The sequence below is a fragment of the Sphaerodactylus townsendi genome, linkage group LG11 (genome assembly GCF_021028975.2).
Source record: "Sphaerodactylus townsendi isolate TG3544 linkage group LG11, MPM_Stown_v2.3, whole genome shotgun sequence".
Classification (NCBI taxonomy): Eukaryota; Metazoa; Chordata; class Lepidosauria; order Squamata; family Sphaerodactylidae; genus Sphaerodactylus; species Sphaerodactylus townsendi.
Window position 1 is genome coordinate 62,557,391 of NC_059435.1, and position 21,162 is coordinate 62,578,552.

Sequence of the window (21,162 nt, forward strand, 5' to 3'; positions counted from 1 at the left end):
CTGAGCAACTTTGAAAAAGTGCATTATTCTGCTCTGTTGATGATACCACTAATCTCTTTTTGGTACAGCTTAATAGCCACCATTGCTTTTATCGATTTCCTCCATCCCTTCTCTCCGTGAGGAACCATTCATTTGTGGCTGGTTGACCTTTCTGAGAACTTAATATTGTACAGTATTTATAGAAGGTGTTCCTGTGCAAAGACACTGACTCTGTATTTTCTTTTACAGTGTAGCTCTTGCAATATATTATCACATCAAAAACAGGTATGTACACACAGGGACAGCAGTTTAAGTTTTTGTACCCTGTGATTAGTTATTTTCTGCTTCCTGTTCCCTTGTTTTTAGTGTTTTGTAGGCACAGTTTGAAAACATTGGTTCCTAAGGATGAAGAACTGTGATTAGGCGGGAAAAGCCTGGGTAATGGGCCATACCCAAATGGTTCCATCCTTCCTACCTTAAGGTGTCAGCAGATTATGGAGAAACCATTCCCATTCTGCTGGGGTAGCATAGAAAAAAAACTTAGAATATGCTTGGAATGCTACTACAGTCAGACTTGGTACAACAATATCTTTGTGGGTGCTTTTCACAGATTTACTAAACGAACTTCAACACTCAAACTAGTTTCCTCAATTTACACAACTCTGATTGTCGCACTTACATATGCTTAGAATTTGGCACTGATTTAGCAAGAGCTGTAGAAAGATAAAGGACAAAGGTATCATGAAGGTAGACAGAAGCAGACAGACAGAATTGTGCCTACACAATGAATTGAGAAATAAGTTAGTACAGGGGTAGGGAACCTGCGGCTCTCCAGATGTTCAGGAACTACAATTCCCATCAGCCTCTGTCAGCATGGCCAATTGGCCATGCTGACAGAGGCTGATGGGAATTGTAGTTCCTGAACATCTGGAGAGCCGCAGGTTCCCTACCCCTGAGTTAGTATGTCGGAGCCCCATGACACAGAGTGTTAAGCTGTAGTACGGCTCTGAAAGTTCTGTTCACAATTTGAGTTCAACCCCAACGGTTTCAGGAAGCCAGCTCAAGGTTGAGTCAGCCTGCCATTCTTCTGAGATTGGTAAAACGAGTATCTGGCTTGCTGGGGATAAAGTGTAGTTGGCTGGGGAAGGCAGTGGCAAACCACACCACAAACATGGTCTGCCTAGCAAACATCATGATATGACATCACCCTGTGGGTCACTAATGGCCACGTGCTTGCTGCCTTTAACTTTAAGTTGGTTCAAGTACAGTTAGAAATAAATTTATAATAAGCATTCTGAGGATTATATTAGCAGTCAAGCACTGGGTGGGGACAGAGCTGCAAAGGCTCTCGATTCCCATCTCCTCAAACCTGGCAATCTTGTTTCAAACTGCACTGAGTTTTTAAATGTTTGCTTAGATATAATGTTAGCTGCCTGCAGAGGCGTAGCTCCAAGAAAGTGGGCGGGGTGTGTGTGCGTGATGCACCGGGCACGTGCCACTGAGAGGTGTGGCAAGGGCATTCCGGGGCAGGATGGGGGCAGAGGACGCATGGATGCAATGGGCGCTTTTCCCCCTTGCTACGCCTCTGGCTGCCTGTTCATGGATTAAGAGCACCTCAGATTTCTCCAGCCCCATTTAGTCTGCCTAGGAAACATCAAGATATTGTATGTTCCTTCACTTAACCCTAAGAGTTATCACAAGGGTATTTCAGTATAAGCTTTTGGAACCCAGGAGGGACTGGGGGGTTGGGAGTGGGTGGAGCCACTGCTTCTGCAGTCCAGTCGTCCTTTGCAACCAAAATAGTATAAATGCATCTAGTGGCAGTTGCTGTGGGAATCTTCTGTGTTACCCATGCGCCCTCTGCTGTGCCTTGCAGGTAACTGTTCTTTGCTTCTGGTTACAGAGGTTTTGCAGTAATTTGGAAAACGCCGTTTAAAAGTATTCTCAGTGGAATATAGTAGGAATACCCAATTCAAAAACCCATTGTTTAATAGCAAAAAAGTTCAATTTTATGCTACCTCCATCAAATAATAAAACCCTTCTGTAGCTATTATCAATGTTACTGAGGTTTTTGCTCTGGGTAATTCTGTTCTGCATGAATGAAGTAGCCATGTAATGCAGTGGAACAAATGACACTTTCTTCTTCAGTGTAAAAATGTGCAGTGTTAACTGAATTTTGCACCGTTGTTAATTAATAATAATATTTCAATTTGATACTCTGCTCTCCTCACCAAAGCAGGCTCAGAACGGCTTGCAGTACATACAAATGTAATCTACATATTAATATCATCTAAAAATACAAAAAACCTTTTGTGCATGAAAAAACTATATCGACCATTCTTATATGGGCCATTTGTATATCTTCTGTTTGAATGTTGGAGGGGAAAGCGTCCCGTTTATGTTTCCTTTTATACCGTCTCAAACGGATTCTCCTGGTAAATGCCATTAAATCCTTCCTTCGGTCAAAAGCGCGCTTTCCCCGTGATGTAGCTCTTCTCCCTGGTGTTAAAAGTTGGCTCACTGTCTTTGTTTTCTTGCTTTTCAGGGACACAGACGGAAGGATGCTCCTAGATATTTTTGATGAAAACCTCCACCCCCTTTCGGTAAAGCTTAATCTTCTTCTTTTTTTCACGAAGTGGACCTTGCCACTTCTGCTCTGTGACCTGTTGGCTCTCCCATCCTCACCCACCCCACCTTTGTGTGCTGCAGTCACTTTTTTAGTACTGTTGTTTCCCCAGAAATCCGAAGTGCCGCCAGATTATGACAAACACGACCCGGAGCAGAAGCAGATTTACCGCTTTGTGCGGACGTTGTTTAGTGCTGCGCAACTGACTGCCGAATGTGCCATTGTCACCCTGGTGAGTACTCTGTTGACTGCCAGGCCAAACCATGACTGATTTCAAAGTCATAGGTTTTAATCTTGCAGCTGTGGCCACTTGGTAGCTGCATTTGTGAAACAGCCATTGCAGACTGAGCACCACGGAGCGTCTGTTTTTACCTTTTCCTCCCATCAAACTTTTTGTTATTTTCTACAGAGATTGGTGAATGTAAAAACAGCAAAAAAAACCCTCTGTATAAACCTACATACCCCTGCCGTCTAGTCCAACATAGCCTTTAAGCAAGAGAACAAAGTAAGAGAAAGAAGTACGCATGTAGTTAGTATGGTGCAGTGGTTAACAGCAACAGACTCTGATCTGGAGAGCTAGGTTTGTTTCCCTGCTCCGCAAGATGAGCAGCGGACTCTAATCTGATGAACTGGGTTTGTTTCCCCACTCCTCCATATGAAGCCTATTGGGTGACCGTGGGCTAGTCACAGTGCTCTCTGAACTCTCTCCGTTCCAGCTACCTCACAAAGTGTGTGTTGTGGGGAAGGGAAGGCAATTGTAATCCACTTGGAGACTCCGTAAAGGTAAAGAAAAGCAGGGTGTAAAAACCATCTCCTCTTCTTCTTCAGCTGAGAGTAGAAATTAAAAGAAGGCGAAAAGGAGGGGGAGATCGGGAGGGAAAGCAGCAATATGTATCTAGCGACAGAAAGAATGGTGAAGGTGAGGCATCACTGCTTGAAAAAAAAAGACAAGAAATATTGCCTGATGGAGCTGAAGATTTCAGGAGCTTCTTATCTGTTGAACACTGTTCAAAGATCTAACATATTGCTCGCCTGATCAGCCACAGAATGAGAAATGCAAGATCTCAATCGCTGCAAAATAAATCCTGTGGCAGCCAAGGCTGCCTGCTGAATCTAAAACGTGATGTCTTGAGAAGTGTCTGCAGAGCAGGTATACAGCCTAGAATTAGTTTATTTGCTGGGAGGCGCAATTTGCTAGATAATGTTAGATTAATCCTATGTAAAATTTCTTGCCAGAAATGTGTACATTTTGGTACATGCCCATATAGTACCTGGACCAGACTGGCTTTAAGTGTCTAGCATCACCAACACACATGCTGAGCAAGTTCTCGGTGGCTTAATCTATACTCTGCTCAGCAAAAAGAACTCAGTGTGCTCGTGAGTGCTCTGGCAGAGGTTGGAGCAGCGTGCGCCTGCATTGTAGAGAAGTGTGGATTCTCTGGCAAATGGCACAACTTTACAAGGGAAACTGTGGTTCATACATTCAGATGCTACAGCATGTCTAAATTAATACAAACTGTTGTTTACAAACCACTTGTAGCCTTTTTTCGGGTATCCACATTTGACATCTACCGACAAACCCCATTTTCTTGGACCATCTGCATTCAGCTGGCACAGCTAATCAGGGTTTATAAACCAGTTTATTGTGATGTCTGAATGTGGCCTTTTCTGCATGGTTTCACCTTCACCCTTTCCCAGTTTGAAATATTTTGCTAGAACAATTCTGCCCAGAGGTGATTATTTTCTTTAAGAGATCTGGGATTTCTCCCCCCTTTCCTGTTATCAACAGTGATCACATCTGAAGGAGGATTTACTCCTTAATAAAGTTATCTTTAGGAAAGCTATGTTGACAGTTTATGCTCAGGATCTAATTCTCACAGAATCTAATTTTCACCAGCTCATTGATAACTTCCACTCAAGGAAACTTTCCCCTACTGAGCTAGAATGATTAAATTGCCAATACTACTGCAAACTCAGTCTGCATTGCAGACTTTAGACAGACAGGCCATCATGTTATAATAGCCCAGTGATGGTGAACCTTTTCGAGACTGAGTCCCCAAATTGCAACCCAAAACTCACTTATTTATCTCAAAGTGCCAACACGGCAATTTAACTTGAATACTGAGGTTTTAGTTTAGAAAAAACGGTTGGCTCCGAGGCGTGCGTTACTTGGGAGCAAGCTTGGTGAAGCAACCGTGCAATGCTTCGATTGGGTGAATCACAACCCTAGAGGGTTTACTCAGAAGCAAGCCCCATTGCCAGCAACAGAGCTTACTCCCAGGTAAAGGATCATGCCCAGGTCAGCCTAGATGTGTGTGGGTGTGATTTTCCGGCCCCCCACATGACGAACTCTGTGCACATGTGCCCACAGAAAGGGCTCTGAGTGCCACCTCTGGCACCCGTGCCATAGGTTCGCCACCACTGTAATAGGTGATCGCCTGAGCTGAGTCGAGTTGCCATGTTTGAATCTGGGAAGTAATTTTCCCCCCTATTAAGATGCTATGTACTTTTGATGTACTCTGCACTTGGACTGAGCTGTCTTTGTGTGAGGGACTTTTATTTCCCCTTAGCCAACTGAAAAATCCAGCCCCACCACAATATTGTCTGCAACAATAAAATAATTCCTATACTGATCCAACCTTGTTAATAAAAGGTTCCCCTCCATCCTCCTCACTCCAGTTTCTGAGATTCATCTCACTTATTCAAACCACCAAGACACATACGAATGGAACTACAAATTAGCTCCACCCAGACATATGCAAATGTGCCTTCTCCCCTCCCACCTGGGAGGTGGACAAAGCAGATACCCACACAACACGGACAGAAACACATCTTACTGTGACATACCTCTGAAGATGCCAGCCATAGATGCAGGCAAAACACAGGAGTCAAAACTACCAGACTGCGAACACACAGTCTGGAAAACCCACAACAGCCAGTTAATTCTGGCTGTGAAAGCCTTCAACAATGCACAAAAAAGGAAACAGTGATTTAATGAACTAAACATGTCAACTTTAGTGATCTTTATCTTCAAGCTTACCTAAATTAGTGGACACATTTAAAACTAATTTGGTTATGTTTGACCTGTTGCCCTTTCATATTTCGTTGGCTTATGCAGCCAGACCCACATAGGCTGTTAATTTGGGAAAGACAAGGGGAATGTAACCATTGTTGAATGGAGTCAGGAAATCTATTTAAAGACAGTCTATCTTTGCTCATTTCTTGGTGGTGTGGAGGGATCCTCTTACAGGCTGATTGATTAATATAATGCACAGGTGCTGGTATGTGTATATGTAAGAGCGCCGGCATTTGGAAGATGTCAGAGGCTGGAGCGCTTCCATTTTTGTGAGGTCAGTTGTAAATTATTATAGCTTCAAGCTAAACCGCCTTGGACAACTGTCAGTAACTGACAAGGGAATTAATGAGACCTGACGGATGCAGCAAGGCCGTATGAGTGATGGGTGCAAATTTGTAGCTAATGTACATTGAGGTAGGGTTTCTTTTTTGTTTTGTTTTTCATTTTGTCTTTTGAATTCTAGTGTGCTTGTCTTGCTAGGGCAGACCAAATTGGAGAACACTTGAAATACCAGACAAAGAGAGTTACCCAAAATAATCAATGATGCCAAAATGGATTTCCAGGAAAGGGAGGTGGGATTTGAAATTCAGACCCTTGTCATTCTTTGACTTCTGCCTCTTTTGCACCAGATGTTTAAATCCCTTGTTAATGGTTAATTCCTTCCCTCCCCTTATATCATGCCAATCTGCTGACTATGTTGTTAAAAATTGTGTGTGGGTGGTGGTGGTGGTGTATTATGAGAGAGATCATCCCTGAATCGCAAGCAGTAAATGTGCTGACTGGGAAACCCGGTTCAGGCTTCATAGATGCCGGATCAGGCAGCGTCCATGATTTTAGGAGGTGCTATCCTGTTTCCCCGAATATAAGACATCCCCAGAAAATAAGACGTAATAGAGGTTTTGCTGAAGTGCGAAATATAAGGCATCCCCCGAAAGTGAGACGTAGCAAAGTTTTTGTTTGACGACGAACAGAACACAGAAAAATAAGACATCCCCTGAAAATAAGACATAGCGCATCTTTGGGAGCAAAAATTAATATAAGGCACTGCCTTATTTTCGGGGAAACACGGTATTTGGATAAGACATGAGTATTTCCCAACATCCCTATTAAATTGCCATTATGGCTTAAGCATGTTGAACTGGGTGCAGCCGTTGTGGTGTGTGAACAGCTTTTTGCGTTTGCCTCCCTGTAAACAAAATTCTTGGGAAGGATATGGAAGATTGGTCATTCAAGTATCCTACCTTTCCCTTCACGCTAGAAGACTCAGAGCTTTATTAAACCCATTGAATAGACAGGCAAATAGAGACCATGTCTGATATAACTGTAGAACTCCGGGCACCCATATAAGGGACCCTTCTCTATCCAGTGGCCTACAGTGGCTTTAAATATGTCTGTACGCTGCCCTGAGCCTGGCTCCGGCTGGGTAGGGCAAAATATAAATGTAATAAAATAAAGTAAATTGATTCTCTTCTACTTCACATACACAGACAATGGGGCAAAGCATCCAAGTAAAGAGCAAAAGGACTAAGTGCATATCTTTCTGTTAACCCCCCCCCCCCCCCACACACACACACACACTCTGCAGAGGCAGTCCAGAACAATGTCTCAAGTGTTATCTATCTAAAAGAGGGGAAAAAATGCTTGGAAGCACCAGATATGGAAATCCCATCACCTGGTTTGGCCCATAGTAAGTGCTAAATTGCCCAGACCTGGATGACCCAAGCTAGTTTGATCTTGTCGTAGCTCAGAAGCTAAGCAGAGTTCACCTTGGTTAGGATTTGAATGAGTGACCGCCAAGGAATCCCAGGGTCTCTGTGCAGAGGAAGGCAATGGCAAACTACCTCTGTTAGTCTCTTGCTAGGTTTCCATACGTCAGCTGCGACTTGACAGCATTTTGCACACGCAAGTGCTAAACTGGCGTGCATTCATAGCATATGCTATTGCACTAAACCAGAAACACAGAAAACGGAGGATAGGACCCAGGTCTCTTCCTTGCTTTGACATCCCCAAATCGCCTCATTGGATTCTGTTGTGTGATGTTTCCTGCCAGGAATAGAAAGAGTAGCCAGGGATTTCTGCTTTTTATGCTGCGCTCGAAACCACATCAGATACTGTTTTGACTCTCTTATAAAGTCCTGTCAGTCAGGGGGAACTGTTGAAGTTTTCCCCCGGATCTGATTCCAGAACCCAACAAGGTTTTAAGAAGGAATAATTGTTCTAAGCTAGCCTGCGGTTCTGCTTTTACAAGCTCGAGTCTCCGCCTCTTCTCAGCACTCGGAGTTTTGAGAATTGGATTTTGGAGGCAGTGAGCAATCTGTCCTGCTCTTCAGTTCCTTTGTGCAGTCTTCCCCCATGGACCGTCTGCAACCTGATCCAGGGCCTGCTATGTGCTTTTCCTGGGAGGGTTGCCAGCCGGCTTGCAATATATCCCTGGGGAAAGATATCTCAACAGTGCTTTCAGAATTGTTGTATGTATTCAGTCTCACGTCTACAGAGGCTTTATACTTGTGAATAACTCCCTATTTTTTCCCTGTATTTCACTATACTTGCAATGTATATATAGTTTTAATCTGTGTATAGTTTTATATCCAGATTCTTTGTCTGGATCTGGTGCAGGGAGGGGGTATTTTCTTGTTATTAATCTGTTTTTGCTATTATTAAAATGTACACCACTCATTGGTGCGTGGGGTTCCTCAAGGAGCAATTGTTTCCCCTAGTGCTATTCAATGTCTATATGCGCCCTCTAGCCCAGCTGGTGTGGAGTTTCAGGCTGGGTTGTCATCAGTGTACTGATGATCAGCGTACACAATTGTATCTGTTTGCTCCAGATAACTTTTGTTATTTGTAATTTTTTAGGATTTTATTGTGTCTAATTTTGTACATCGCCCAGAGCCCTTTGGGAGTGGGCGGTATAATAAGTTAAGGAAGGAAGGAAGGAAGGAACTAACTTGACAGTTGATAACTGTTATTAACAGTTGTTCAGGTGCTGTGGTGAGATGCATGAGGCAGAGCCGACTGAAGCCAAATCCAACAAAAATTGAGGTCCTGTGGCTAAGAGCAGCAGTGGCGTAGCAGGTTAAGAGCTCGTGTACCTAATCTGGAGGAACCGGGTTTGATTCCCTGCTCTGCTGCTTGAGCTGTGGAGGTTTATCTGGGGAATTCAGATTAGCCTGTGCACTCCCACACACGCCAGCTGGGTGACCTTGGGCTAGTCACAGCTTCTCAGAGCTCTCTCAGCCCCACCTACCTCACAGGGTGTTTATTGTGAGGGGGGAAGGGCAAAGAGATTGTCAGCCCCTTTGAGTCTCCTGCAGGAGAGAAAGGGGGGATATAAATCCAAAACTCTTCTTCTTCTTCTTCTCTCTAGGCCGGGGAGGGTCTGAGATTGGGTGCCAGCTCCCAACTCTTGACAGTATGTAATTAACACTTAAGCCATTAGACTGAGTGTCTGAGTGTAATTCTGGATGCTTCCCTTTCAGTGGAGGCCCAGGCCACAATTGTGGCCTGACTAGCATTTTTCTATCTTTGCCAGGTCAGGCAGCTGGTACCGTATCTGTCCCACCCCCAACTTGGCTATAGTGATCCATGCAATAGTCACCTTTAAAACCGATTACTGTCCTTGGTCCTGATTCTGTAGCTCCAGCTAGTCCAAAATGCAGCCACAAAGCTCCTTACCAGAATACCATGGTGAGCCCACACATGACATTGGCTCCAGATGGAATACTGGATCCATTTCAAGGTTCTAGTTTTAATGTTTAAACCCCTTAACAATCTGGGATCAGCGTATCTGCTGGACTGCCTCTCCTGATACATCCCCCCAGAGAGCTCTTTGCTCTGCTAATAATAACTTGCTGGAGGTCCCTGACCCCAAGAAGGGTCCAGCTTTTTCAGCCCTGGCCCCAGCCTGGTAGAATGAGACCAGAGCCCTGCAGGAGCTATCCCAATTCCGCAGGGCCTATAAAACACAGCCAGCATGGTGTAGTGTTTAACAGCAGGTGGATTCTAATCTGGAGAACTGGGTTTGATTCCCCACTCCACCTGAGTAGCAGAGGCTTATCTGGTGAACCAGATGTGTTTCCACACTCCTACATTCCTGCTGGGTGACCTTGGGCTAGTCACAGTTCTTCAGAAAGAGAAAGGAGACTCCTCCTCCTCTTCCTCCTCTTCTTCTTTCTCTAGGAGCAGAGTTGAGATGTCTAGCTGGCTGACCTCCCTCCTTCTTGCCACTGTTTTTTTCATCTTTAAATTAGGGTGTGGTGGTGTATTAGCCAACTCTTTAGCACTAAAGATTTTCGTACTATCTTTATGTGATATTTTATGTAACCTGTATTTATGATATTTTGTGTAAAATTGAAATTTATGTTAGCTGCTCTGAGGTTGCTCTGGCAGGAACAGTGGGAGATTAAGTTAAAATCATCATCATCATCATCATCATCATCATCATCATCATCACATTTGTGAGTGCCAGCATGGTGTAGTGCAGTGGTGGCAAACCTTTGGCACTCCAGATGTTATGGACTACAATTCCCATCAGCCCCTGCAAGCATGGGCAATTGGGCTGATGGGAATTGTAGTCCATAACATCTGGAGTGCCAAAGGTTCACCATCACAGGTGTAGTGGCTAAGAGCACCTGGACTCTAATCTGGAGAACTGGGGTTGATTCCCCATTCCTTCTCATGAAGCCTGCAGGGTGACCTTGGGGGAGTGACAGTTCTCTCAGCCTGCACAGAGGCAGGCAATGGCAAACCACTTCAGAAGGTCTCTTACCTTGAAAACTCTATGGGATTGCCATAAGTTAGTTGTGACAAGACGTTACCCACACAATCACATTCATAACAGCTTCATGGCAGCTACAAGGAGGCTCGTTGCTTCTAAGTTCTGCTGCTATACAGCCCTGTCTCAGTTCTAAAGATTTGCTTTTGCTACAGCGTGCGTTGGACTCCTCTTCACGTTGAAAAGACTCACGAGTGTAAAGTTAAGAGTGCTTTTCCGTTAGATCTTCTGTCACTACTGCCCTTGCACAAGAATTGGTACAAGCGTGGCTTTCTCCCCTATCAAAAGAGGTCCCTTTAGCGTATCTAACACTGCCTGCTTTTAGAAGCCGGCTGACAGCTTTATCATATTTAAGCAATTTGGCAGGCACCTAAGCTCCCTCCTTGCTGAATTTAATGACATGCAAGGGTTAGCCATGATTAGCATGGCTAAGGCCTCCTCAGGATTAACTCAGGCTCCATGGCCAGCTTGAAGCCACGGTTTTAATCATTAAGTTGAACAGAAGCATGAAGCCAGCACTGATATATTTTCTAATGACATCCTTCGCCCTGTGGCTTGGCCAACAGCATGTGGGAAACATGGCTGGATTATAGCTAGGGGACCCGGTCCAGTGTGCAATTGTGTGTTCCCCCTCCCCATATATATTAAATTATTCAACCATTTAATTAATAAGATAAGCAAACGCACAAGAGATTTTTACATGGAATGTCAGCCAAATTGGTGCTAAGTAGTTGTTTACGTTTTTACATCCTGTTGCCGAGAATAGAACAACTAACTGATGGCAGAGCTCTTATTCTTTCTTGCTGGTATTAGACAGGATTTGATAATGGCAGGTGAGTTGCGTAATCAGAACTGTAGGTTTTTCAGTCAGTCAGTGGGTCTTAATATAGGGGGACATTTGAGAAGAGCTGACAAATGACTGTTTTGCTAGCAATTTCCACTGAATGAATGCTTAAACATGTCGTGTTCTTTTAAAACAGATTTGTTAATTGGGTCTTTGGTTTCCTCGGCGCTAGTTGCTGTAGTGTGTGGGTATATATATATATCCATCACTGTGATTAGTAGGTTTTATGAGCTTGTAAAATTTAAAGCAGAGCTAGGGGGAAAATTCTGCTGACTTATTCAGTAGTTAGCAATAGCCCATGAGGGTTTTTGGTAATCTCATTTTGCAGCAAGCTGTTTATTACTGGACGTAGCTGAATCACTGTTCTGATTACCTTTTGCTATTCAAGCCTAGCCCTGATTTTAATTCATTTTCTTCCCCCAATGTACTCCAAACCACCCTGGGTATGTATCTTTTGCCCCTATGGCTTTAATAACAATAACAAAATGCTAGTGTTCCACCCACCCCCCATCCCACACACACCAGACAGATAACTTTGATTTAAATATAATCTCGGATATTATTCTGCTTTAAGCCACAATTCCTAAATCAGTGCTATTAATTAATAACTCACTGTGTAAAAATACCAGTAGTGGCAGAAGTCCTTTCCCTCGCCCCCAAAATCTGGTTATAGGAACATTTATTTAAGAAGTTTTAGGAAGCTTTGAACTTTGTTTCAAAGGCAAGACTCTAGCGATTGATTGCAAGTAGGTCCTAGTCACCACAGGGTCCTAGTCCTGGTAGGGAGAAGCCCATCGTGGGGGGAAGAGGGGAGTATGACTTCCTCATGCACATTTTCCCCATATCAAGGCTTGCTGTCCCGGAGAGAAGCACCCGGTGAGGACAGGAGGGGAGAATTGCTTCCTACAGCAAGGGTTGCTGGGAAGTGTAGTCTTTGCCCCCTCTGGGAGGAGATGGAATCTGGGCCCTCCCTGATGGCCGAGGACTACATTTCCCAACAGCCCTTGTGTTTTCTGGTTTGTCATCAGAAACACACTGCTCAATTATATAGTAAGATTTTATTGTGTATGGTTTGAATTGTTAGCCACCTTGGCGGCTTTTGTAAGGTCAGGCAGGTGGGATATAAGAAGAAGAGCTGGTTTTGTACTCTCCTTTTTTCTATCAAGCTAAGTCTCAAAAAGGCTTACAGTTACCTTCCCCCCACCCCAACAGGAACCTTGTGAAGTAGGTAGGGGCTGAGAGAGTTCTGAGACAACTGTGACTAGCCCAAGCAAGCTTCATGTGGAGGAGTGGGGAAGCAAGCCTGCTTCTTGCCCATCAGTCCATGTCTAAGGGTTCTTGCAACACAAGCTGGCCCCCATCTACCCACAGTCCCCATTCCTAGTCCTTGTTTACTTTGGTAGTTTTCCTATATGCACCTTTAATCTGTCATTTGTGCTTGAATACAGGGCACTAACCAGCTTCATTCAGTAGCATTTAGTATTAACTATATATGCACAGACTTACAGAAACCAGACCAACCCAGTTAGTCAAGTGTTTGTTTATAACTAAAACATGCTGTTGCTATTTACTACATGATACAATCTGCACCTCTAACATTTTTGGAAAAAAAAATCTATTCCAAAGGCCTCTAAGTGAGAAAAGCAAGTTTAACTTATTTCTATCCCATTTCCCACCCTCCACCCCCTTACCCCCTCTGTCCCTTATTTCTGTTTACTTGAGAAACACCGTGAATCTGGGTCATGTTGTGTCATTTCAGGTATATCTTGAAAGGCTTTTAACCTATGCGGAGATAGATATTTGTCCAGCAAACTGGAAGAGAATTGTGCTGGGTGCTATTCTGCTGGCATCGAAAGTTTGGGATGATCAGGCTGTATGGAATGTGGACTACTGTCAGATCTTGAAAGATATCACAGTTGAGGACATGTGAGTTTGCTCTTTGGTCTTAAAGTTTAAGAACTGATGAGAGGCAACACCCTATTTATGTGGGTCTTCTGGACAAACATCTCACATCTGTTCCCATGATTCGACCATCCGTTTGCTTGAAATGCAGTGGTCGCGACAGTCTGAGTCCTAATCGTGGAGTGCAATAGACATTTGGAGCACGCTGAGTCAATTAACCCCCTTATAGTCATCTTGGTCCCTTTCCTCTTGTTTACTAGAATCAGTGGTAGGATCAAGGGGGTAGAGGTTAAACCCTGCCTCAGCTGTGGTCTGGTGCCAGAAGACAGATATTATTTATTACTATTTTAAAACATTTCTGACCTGCATTTTCCATCTCCTTATGGAGATCTCCAAGTGTCCAACTGTGTACTAAAAATTCAGTAAAATAAACAAAAATTAACAAAAATTATTTAAAAAATAAGCAGGGGAAAAATAATAAAACAGCAAAGATGAAAACACATAATCAAAGATGAACATATGACTACACCTTGGACAAAGTAATGCTGGACTTGCCATGTTTTGACCTGACACCTAAAGATAGACAAAGAGGATCAAAGGTTCAGTCATGACCAATTCAGGGTATTCTGCAGGTTTCACAGGATGTGTAGATGGCATCCAAAGAGGCAGCTTAGCAAGAGAATGAGAAAAGACTGTCCCTAGATATTCCTCCCCCACCTCTGTGAATGATGACCACTATCAAACAAGTGACGGCCAGTTCCATTTCATTTTCAAATAAGAAAAAACAAACTAATAAAGCCAACTTCCACATGGTAGCCATGAAAGGTTTGGAGGAGGTGAGTGCGGACAAACCTTGTGGCAAAGAGGGGAATAAAAAACGTTCTGGAAACGTTCTACACAATTTGTTTGGAAAGAGCCCATATCAACCAGCTTCAAACTGAAATAAAATACAGCTCTCCCTGGCAACAGTACAAAGGGTGGGATTTAAAATGCGTCGTCTTTGTTTTGCAGGAATGAGTTGGAGCGCCAGTTTCTGGAATTACTGCAGTTCAACATCAATGTTCCCTCCAGTGTTTATGCCAAGTATTATTTTGATCTGCGGTCCCTGGCAGAAGCAAACAACCTCAGCTTTCCTCGGGAACCCCTCAGCAGGGAAAAGGCATATAAACTTGAGGTGAGACCCTTTTCTCCCTGTTGCATTGACGTCACCTCCTTGTATTGAAAGGTGAAAGTTACAAGTTGATGTCCATTCATCTCTGCCCCCTTAAAGAAGGCCAATGTTGGCAGACGCTGCTGCGGTGCCATCAGTTAGTCCCTGAGCCACAAGCCACAGTACTGGAACACAAGTGGAGCTTCCTTATTTGGAATCAGTCCAGCTACTTGTCCATTAAGGTCAGTACTGACTGCTCAAGACAGGCAGTTAGAAGAAGAGTTGGTTTTTGTACCCTGCTTTTTTCTAAATTTAAGGAGACTCAAAGTAGTTTACAATGACCCTCCCTTCCCCTCCTCACAACAGACACCTTGTGAGGTAGGTGGGGCTGAGAGAGTTCCGAAGAACTGTGACTAGCCCAAGGTCACCCAGCAGGAATGTAGGAGGGGGAAAACAAATCTGGTTCACCAGAGTGCACCACTCATGTGGAGGAGTGGGGAATCAGACTCTGTTCTCCAGTTTAGAGGCCACCGCACTTAACCACTACACTAAGCCAACTTCCACATCCCCTACTGCTTGATCCTTTTAGCTGGAGATGCCAGGAGTTGAACCTGGGACCTTCTTTACTTCAAGCAAATGCTTTCCCACTCTGCCACAGTCCTTTTCATAGCAGACTGTGCCTATGCCATAATCAGACCTGCCTCCCCCATAATGCACTACCATTCCTTTCCTCCTCCTGCCTCAATAGTCAGTGGCAGAGCGCCAAGGGGGCGGGGTGTGTGTCGTGCACCGGGTGCACGCTTGTGGGGCGGAAAATCGCCCCCGGCCCCTCCCCCTCTTCCCTGCAGCCCCCCTGCTGCGCCCCCCCCCCGGCCCACTCCCCCACCCCCTTCCCACACAGTTCCTTTTCTTTTTTAGTACTTTTTGAGGCTGAAAAAAGCGCCCTATTTACAGTTCAGGCTAAAAACGGCCTGAGGAACTGCAGTTCCCAGGAGACCTTGGGGTGCACAAGGTCTCCTGGGAAGTATAGTTCATCAGGCAGTTTTTTCCCTGAACCGTGAAGAGGCTGCTTTTTTCAGCCTCAAAAAGTATGAAAAAAAGAAAAGGAACGTAGGTAAGTGTGGGAAGGGGGGTGGGGGGGCGCCATGGGGGGGGCATGGGCTCAGAAGGCTGCATAGGCGGCTTTGTGCCCCCTCACTGCATTGTTTCTATACACTCAGTATTAGACATGTGACCCAGTGGCCAGAAACTCTGGCAATCATAGCAGTAATATTGTCTCAGTCATATTCCGGGTGCCTGCTGGGCTTCCCAACTCCTCTTCATTCACCTTCATTCACCTTGTTTTGTGGGCTTCCAAAACGTACGGGTAGCATTTAGCATGGCGGTTCTTAGGTGGTTGTTAGGGTAAGGTAGAATATTCATTCATTCATTCATTCATTCATTCATTCATTCATTCATTCATTCATTCATTCATTCATTCATTCATTCATTCATATATACCGCCCTCCCCCAAAGGGCTCTGGGCGGTGAACAACAAGATGAATAAAACAGACCAGTGTTGGAGCAAATAAATAAATACAAGTTACAGTAAGATAGGCTCCACTTAATCATAACATTAAAACCCCATTAAACAGCACCTCATTCAAGACAATCAAAATTATGCAAAAGAATACAAAAGTATTGGCGACCGACTTAAAACTCATAGAAACCCTCCCAGAAAAAGAGGAAGGGGAGCGGAGGGCCCCATAGTTGTTATGGGCCCAGAGTGTACGGGAGAGCAAAAGGAATAGCACTGTTCAATGCCCTGAGCTTCTCCGTAGAAAAGCAAGATAAAAATGCAATAAACATGCCAAGTAGAGGCAGGTATACTTTGATTTACATATTTCTCATCCCAGAATGTAGCTGCTTTCTTGGCACAAAATGCATCCAGAATACTTCACCTTCAGGACAGTCATTACTCCCACCCCCACCCCCCCCAGCAAATTACCAGACAACCACTCATTACTATACGCTCTGGTTCACAGCCTTTTTAACTACAAGCACTGATGATAAGCACTCAACACGTTGTCCCCGCATGTGTCTGTGTAACATCACCCTCTGCAGTCCATACGTTAAGATGAAGTTAGCGAAGAATGGTTCTTTAAGCCTATAGTGGTTTTTTGTTGTTAGCAGTAGAATCTGCCCATGCTGTTAATAGTTTCTGAAAAGTCTTATGTTTTATAGAATCATAGAGTTGGAAGAGACCCCAAGGGCCATCCAGTCTGACCCCCTGCAATGCAGGAACACAATGCAGGAATCTATCACAGACCATCTTAGTCAACTTCTTTAGTCTGCGGTGCCTCTGATTTTCCCTAAGCAAGCTGCTGAGGGGCCGGAAGCCTCCACCCAGCCCTAACATCTTGGTCAGAGAGACTTTTCAGATAAAGAACCTGATGAGTCACTCTTTCTCCATTCATCATCCCTTGCCCAGGAATACGCCAGTCCTGGAGCCCGGTGTTATTGAGAAGCTGTGCCTATTTGCCGTCTCTTCTGGATCAGATATCGCAGCTAGCCTGACCTGGTTGTGTTGCATGGCTAGAGTTCAAAAACAGTGTGACGGTACAAGGCAACAGGGAGGACACAGATGGTGTGGTGTCTGCAGTGGAAGAAGAGTTCAGATTTATACCCTATCTTTCTCTCCTGTAAGGAGACTCAAGGTGGCATACAAACTCTTTTCCCTTCCTCTCCCCACAACATACACCTTATGAGGTAGGTGTTCTGAGAGAGTTCTGAGAGAATTGTGACTAGTTTAAGGAAATTCAGCAGGAATGTAGGAGTGCAGAAACACATCTGGTTCACCAGATAAGCCTCTGCCACTCAGGTGGAGGAGTGGGGCGTCAAACCTGGTTCTCCAGATTAGAATCCGCCTGCTCTTAACCACCACACCACGCTGGCTCTCAACCCTAGCATATAAAGAACGGAGAAGGTTTGTTTCAAGCCTGCAGTTTTTGTTCTACTTGCGTGCATCTCGCCATTCTCAACCGGCCATTCTAACCCCCTCCCCCTCCCCCCCACAGGCCATCTCTCGGTTGTGTGAAGACAAGTATAAGGACTTCAGGAAATCAGCAAAGAAACGGTCGGTCAGTTCGGACAATCTGACTCTAGTTAGATGGTCTCCTGCTATCATCTCCTAACAGTGAAGACTGGGACGATTCCTCCAAAAGTACTGTTTCTATCATCAACTTTGGGCAGGCGGGAGGGGAATGTTATCGTTCATTTTTGGGTCCCCCCCCCCCCCCCCGGTTTGTTTTTTCCTCCCTTATTTTTAGAACTGCCTTTGCAGTGCCTCCCCTGGTTGTAGCACACGAGAATTAAACCCGGGACGTGGAGAGAACCGTCAGCATAATCGGATAGGACTCTATAGGAAGATTACCTCGGTTGCTCGCTAAACGAGAGTCCTTTTTGCGAAGAAAAAATGAACACGCTTGGAACAGGGAGAAGACCGGAGCGCGGTGCGGGAGAGCAGAAAGCGACAAGTGTGTGCCATTTTTTTTTTAAAAAAATACCTGCTTCAGAAACAATGGCTTGAAAATGAAATCCACGAGATAAACTTGCAGGAGAGCTTGGGGAGAAAGGGGGGAGGAATTGGAAGAGCTTCACGTTCTCTCTGGTATCTTCGATCAGTTTTCTTTTTTCCCACTGCTGGGTTTTGCATTCCTCTCTGCCGTTTGCCTGGGTTTGGTTTCCCTACTACTGCAAAGCATCGAGTACGAAGGTGGTCTCTACAGTAGCACAAGCATTGGTTGTTTCCTTCCCTTGACATAGCACTTTTCTCTTTATAAGCTGTTTTATTAGCATTTCTGCCCACTGTTGTTATACATATTTTGTCTCTCGTATGCCTTTTGGGGAAGGGGAGGGATTTTTTGGAAAAGATTTAACTTGATTTATAGTGCTGAACCAAAAGTATACAAGATCAGGTGATCATAATTTCATGATTTTTGCTTTAATTTATAGCGGCCGGTGTCCGTGATGCTTTTTTTGTTAACTGCATCATGAAGACCGACTGCATTATAGTATATGTGGCTGCATGTGCCTTCCTACGTTCTTTTGGGATAGTTTATTTTTCCTTACTATAAAGCTATGATTGTCAGAAGGATTCAGACAATGGTGAAATTTGGGCTGAGGAGGTGACGTTGACTTTGGACGCGGTAGTCCTCTCTGCAAGATTTTTCTTAGCGTGTTAGAAATTCAGCAGACTGTTAAGTGAGAGAACGTGAGGTCTCCCTTCCGTGTGGCCCAAACAGTTGATTTCCTTCACTTCCTGGTTCAATGTTGCAAGCAATAGCCTCGAGATTTTTATATGTTTATTGGTTTAAATGGAAACCAATCTGTTTGTATAAAATAGAAAAAAAATGTAAAAAAAAGAGAGTTTTTTTTGTTCTAGTGAAAAACAGTCCATGAAATAAGAAAATCTATATTAATTTTACCAAGTGTTTGTCACAGGCTGGATTTCAAAAAAATTTAAAAAAAAATGTTTTACAAAACTGCATTTTACAGTGTAGGTGCTTGTAGAAATTTAAACAAAATGCAAACTGTGAAGAAAATCGGATGGTGGGTGGATCGTGTTGTACCTTTTTGTCGCTGTTACTTGTTCCCACCATTGCATTCCTTGATGGGATGGATAAGAGGAATCCCCTTTTGGTAGCAAGCCGCACGATTCCTGTAGGAATTCTTGTGCTCCGTACAAGGATGTAGGGATTGTTTTGCACTCTTTCGAAAGACGCAGATTCATTGCCTGAAAAAGAAGCCAGCAGCACGTTTCACGGTCTTGGAATTCTATGAATTTTCTCTCTAGTAGAAGAAATGATCAAAACTGTCCGGGCTCAGACTTGCTTTTTTCTTTTTTTTAAATTTGCACTATTTGAGAGAATCGTACAGACCACATTCCACTGGCAACATTTCCTGCATACGTCTCTCAACCCCAGCAGCTGTGCTGATATACATGCCCCCCCTCCCTCCATCGTGGGGTTTGCTCAGGAGAACTTCCCGGCTCCATGCTCTTGAGCTGCTCGGTTGCTGTCAATGAGAGCTTTTGCAGGACGTTTCCACATTCCTTTGCATGGTCTTATTGAGCCTTAAAACCTCGTCTTTATATTGTTTACTTGACTCACGTTTCCAACAAAACCCTTCCTGTCCCCCCCCCCCCCCCCCCCCCATTTAGGGCACATCCCCGCAGCTCTAAATTATGGAGGGCTGCGGGAGCTTTCTGTGCCGTTGATTCTTTCAGTCAGAAGTCAGGAACCAAAGAAGAGGGAAGCTCCGGGACAGAAACTTTCTTTTTGGTGGTGTGCTGCAAAGTGCTCGCTGCTAAAGAAGCCAGACCTTCTTTTAATGCTGAACAGACGGTTTTCTCTTCAGCAGAGTAACTGCTGTATTCGGCTCACAGTTGTCATTGGTCAGCACATGTTCCTTCTTGGGATCCCACTCAAGGGATCCCACATTGGTCTGTAGAGCTAGCAGGGTCCACTGGGAACTGTCACCTGCAGTGGTTGCTGGGTTGTTTTGATGAGAGAGAGGAAAGTACATTTATTTTCTCTGGGATGTTTTCCCTTGGGTCCAGCACACAGTGCTCAATCAAGAGTGCTGTAAGCTATCATTTTAGACGTACCGCAGATGTGTTTAGGACCAGAGCATTCAAGGCTATTTCTCAGATGACTGTACCCCTGATTGTGCTGTTTGTCTTAAAGCCGTGGTGGCGAACCTTTGGCACTCCAGATGTTATGGACTGCAATTCCCATCAGCCCCTTCCAGCATGGCCAATTGGCTGATGGGAATTGTAGTCCATAACATCTGGAGTGCCAAAGGTTCGCCACCACTGTAAAGGGATTGTGGCACTGACGATAATGGAGTATGAACAGCCAAGCAGTTTTCTACCAGCTTTTTTATTGGTATTACACAACATGAAGAGTTTGCCCTACGTACGTTCCCTGATCTTTCAGATAGTTTAGTTCTCATTTGTTTTTGTTTTTAAATTGTTGTTGTGCCAACATATCAAAACTCTGATTTGTATCATGTCGGAGTTTGGATTCTCTGTCCCTTTCCTTCTTTTTTCTTTTTTCCTAAGCAGAATGTTAAAAAAGAAAAAAAAACCTGTACAATGAGAGGGGAAAAGGATAATTTTTTTTAAAAAAATAGAATTGAATTATATTTTCCCCAGATAGAGATGATGATTTTAAAGTGGGTTGTTTTGTCAACAGTTTGAAGAATGCTAATTGAGTTTGCAAAAATATCGTTGTGCTGTTTGGGAGGGAACGGCGGAGGAAAAAAGTTTGCATTATTGTAAAGTTCTCAATGCATCTGCTATAATTTTTGTGAATTTTATTAAACTACTTTAAAGATTGTATAGTCTATTTATTGTATGTATGTACATACAGTCGGATACTTAAAATTTCAAGTGGATTCCGTAAAACCTGGCTCAGTCTTGTTTAGACTATTGGATATCGTTTTAGCCTTGTGCACTGGACTCTACCTCTGTATAGGAGAATTTTCCATATTCTTCAATTAGTACTGATTCTCTGTGATTTAACTTGGTTATGTTTCTTGCACTAAAAATTAAAAAAAAGAAATCTGCTGTTAAATGTGGGGTTTTCTTTTTGGTTTCTTTTTGGTTTTGTTTTGACTGTATCTATGCATTTCTTAATTTGTTCCATTTTTCTCCCCAATGGAGACCCAAGGCAGCTTAGAACAGCATTATCCCCTCCTCCTGGCAACAACAATCTTATGAGGTAGGTTAAGTTGAGAGAATGTGAGTAGCCCAAGGTCATCCTGCAAA

General features: G+C 44.0%; 1 protein-coding gene across 3 annotated transcripts in view; it reads left to right on the forward strand.

The window, feature by feature from the left end:
- Positions 1–20,731, forward strand: part of CCNY (cyclin Y) — a 111,858-nt gene extending 91,127 nt beyond the window's left edge. For 2 of the 3 annotated variants that reach the window (XM_048511170.1, XM_048511171.1), the window contains exons 5-10: positions 229–264; positions 2,525–2,582; positions 2,718–2,837; positions 13,059–13,225; positions 14,213–14,375; positions 17,408–20,123. In XM_048511170.1, coding sequence (XP_048367127.1) covers positions 229–264; positions 2,525–2,582; positions 2,718–2,837; positions 13,059–13,225; positions 14,213–14,375; positions 17,408–17,524 — 661 coding nt within the window. In that variant the 3' untranslated portion in view covers positions 17,525–20,123. Of the gene's footprint in view, positions 1–228; positions 265–2,524; positions 2,583–2,717; positions 2,838–13,058; positions 13,226–14,212; positions 14,376–17,407; positions 20,124–20,194 lie in introns of those variants that run through there. The other variant, XR_007245772.1, reaches the window with a different exon arrangement.
- The last annotated feature ends 431 nt before the right edge of the window (positions 20,732–21,162 follow it).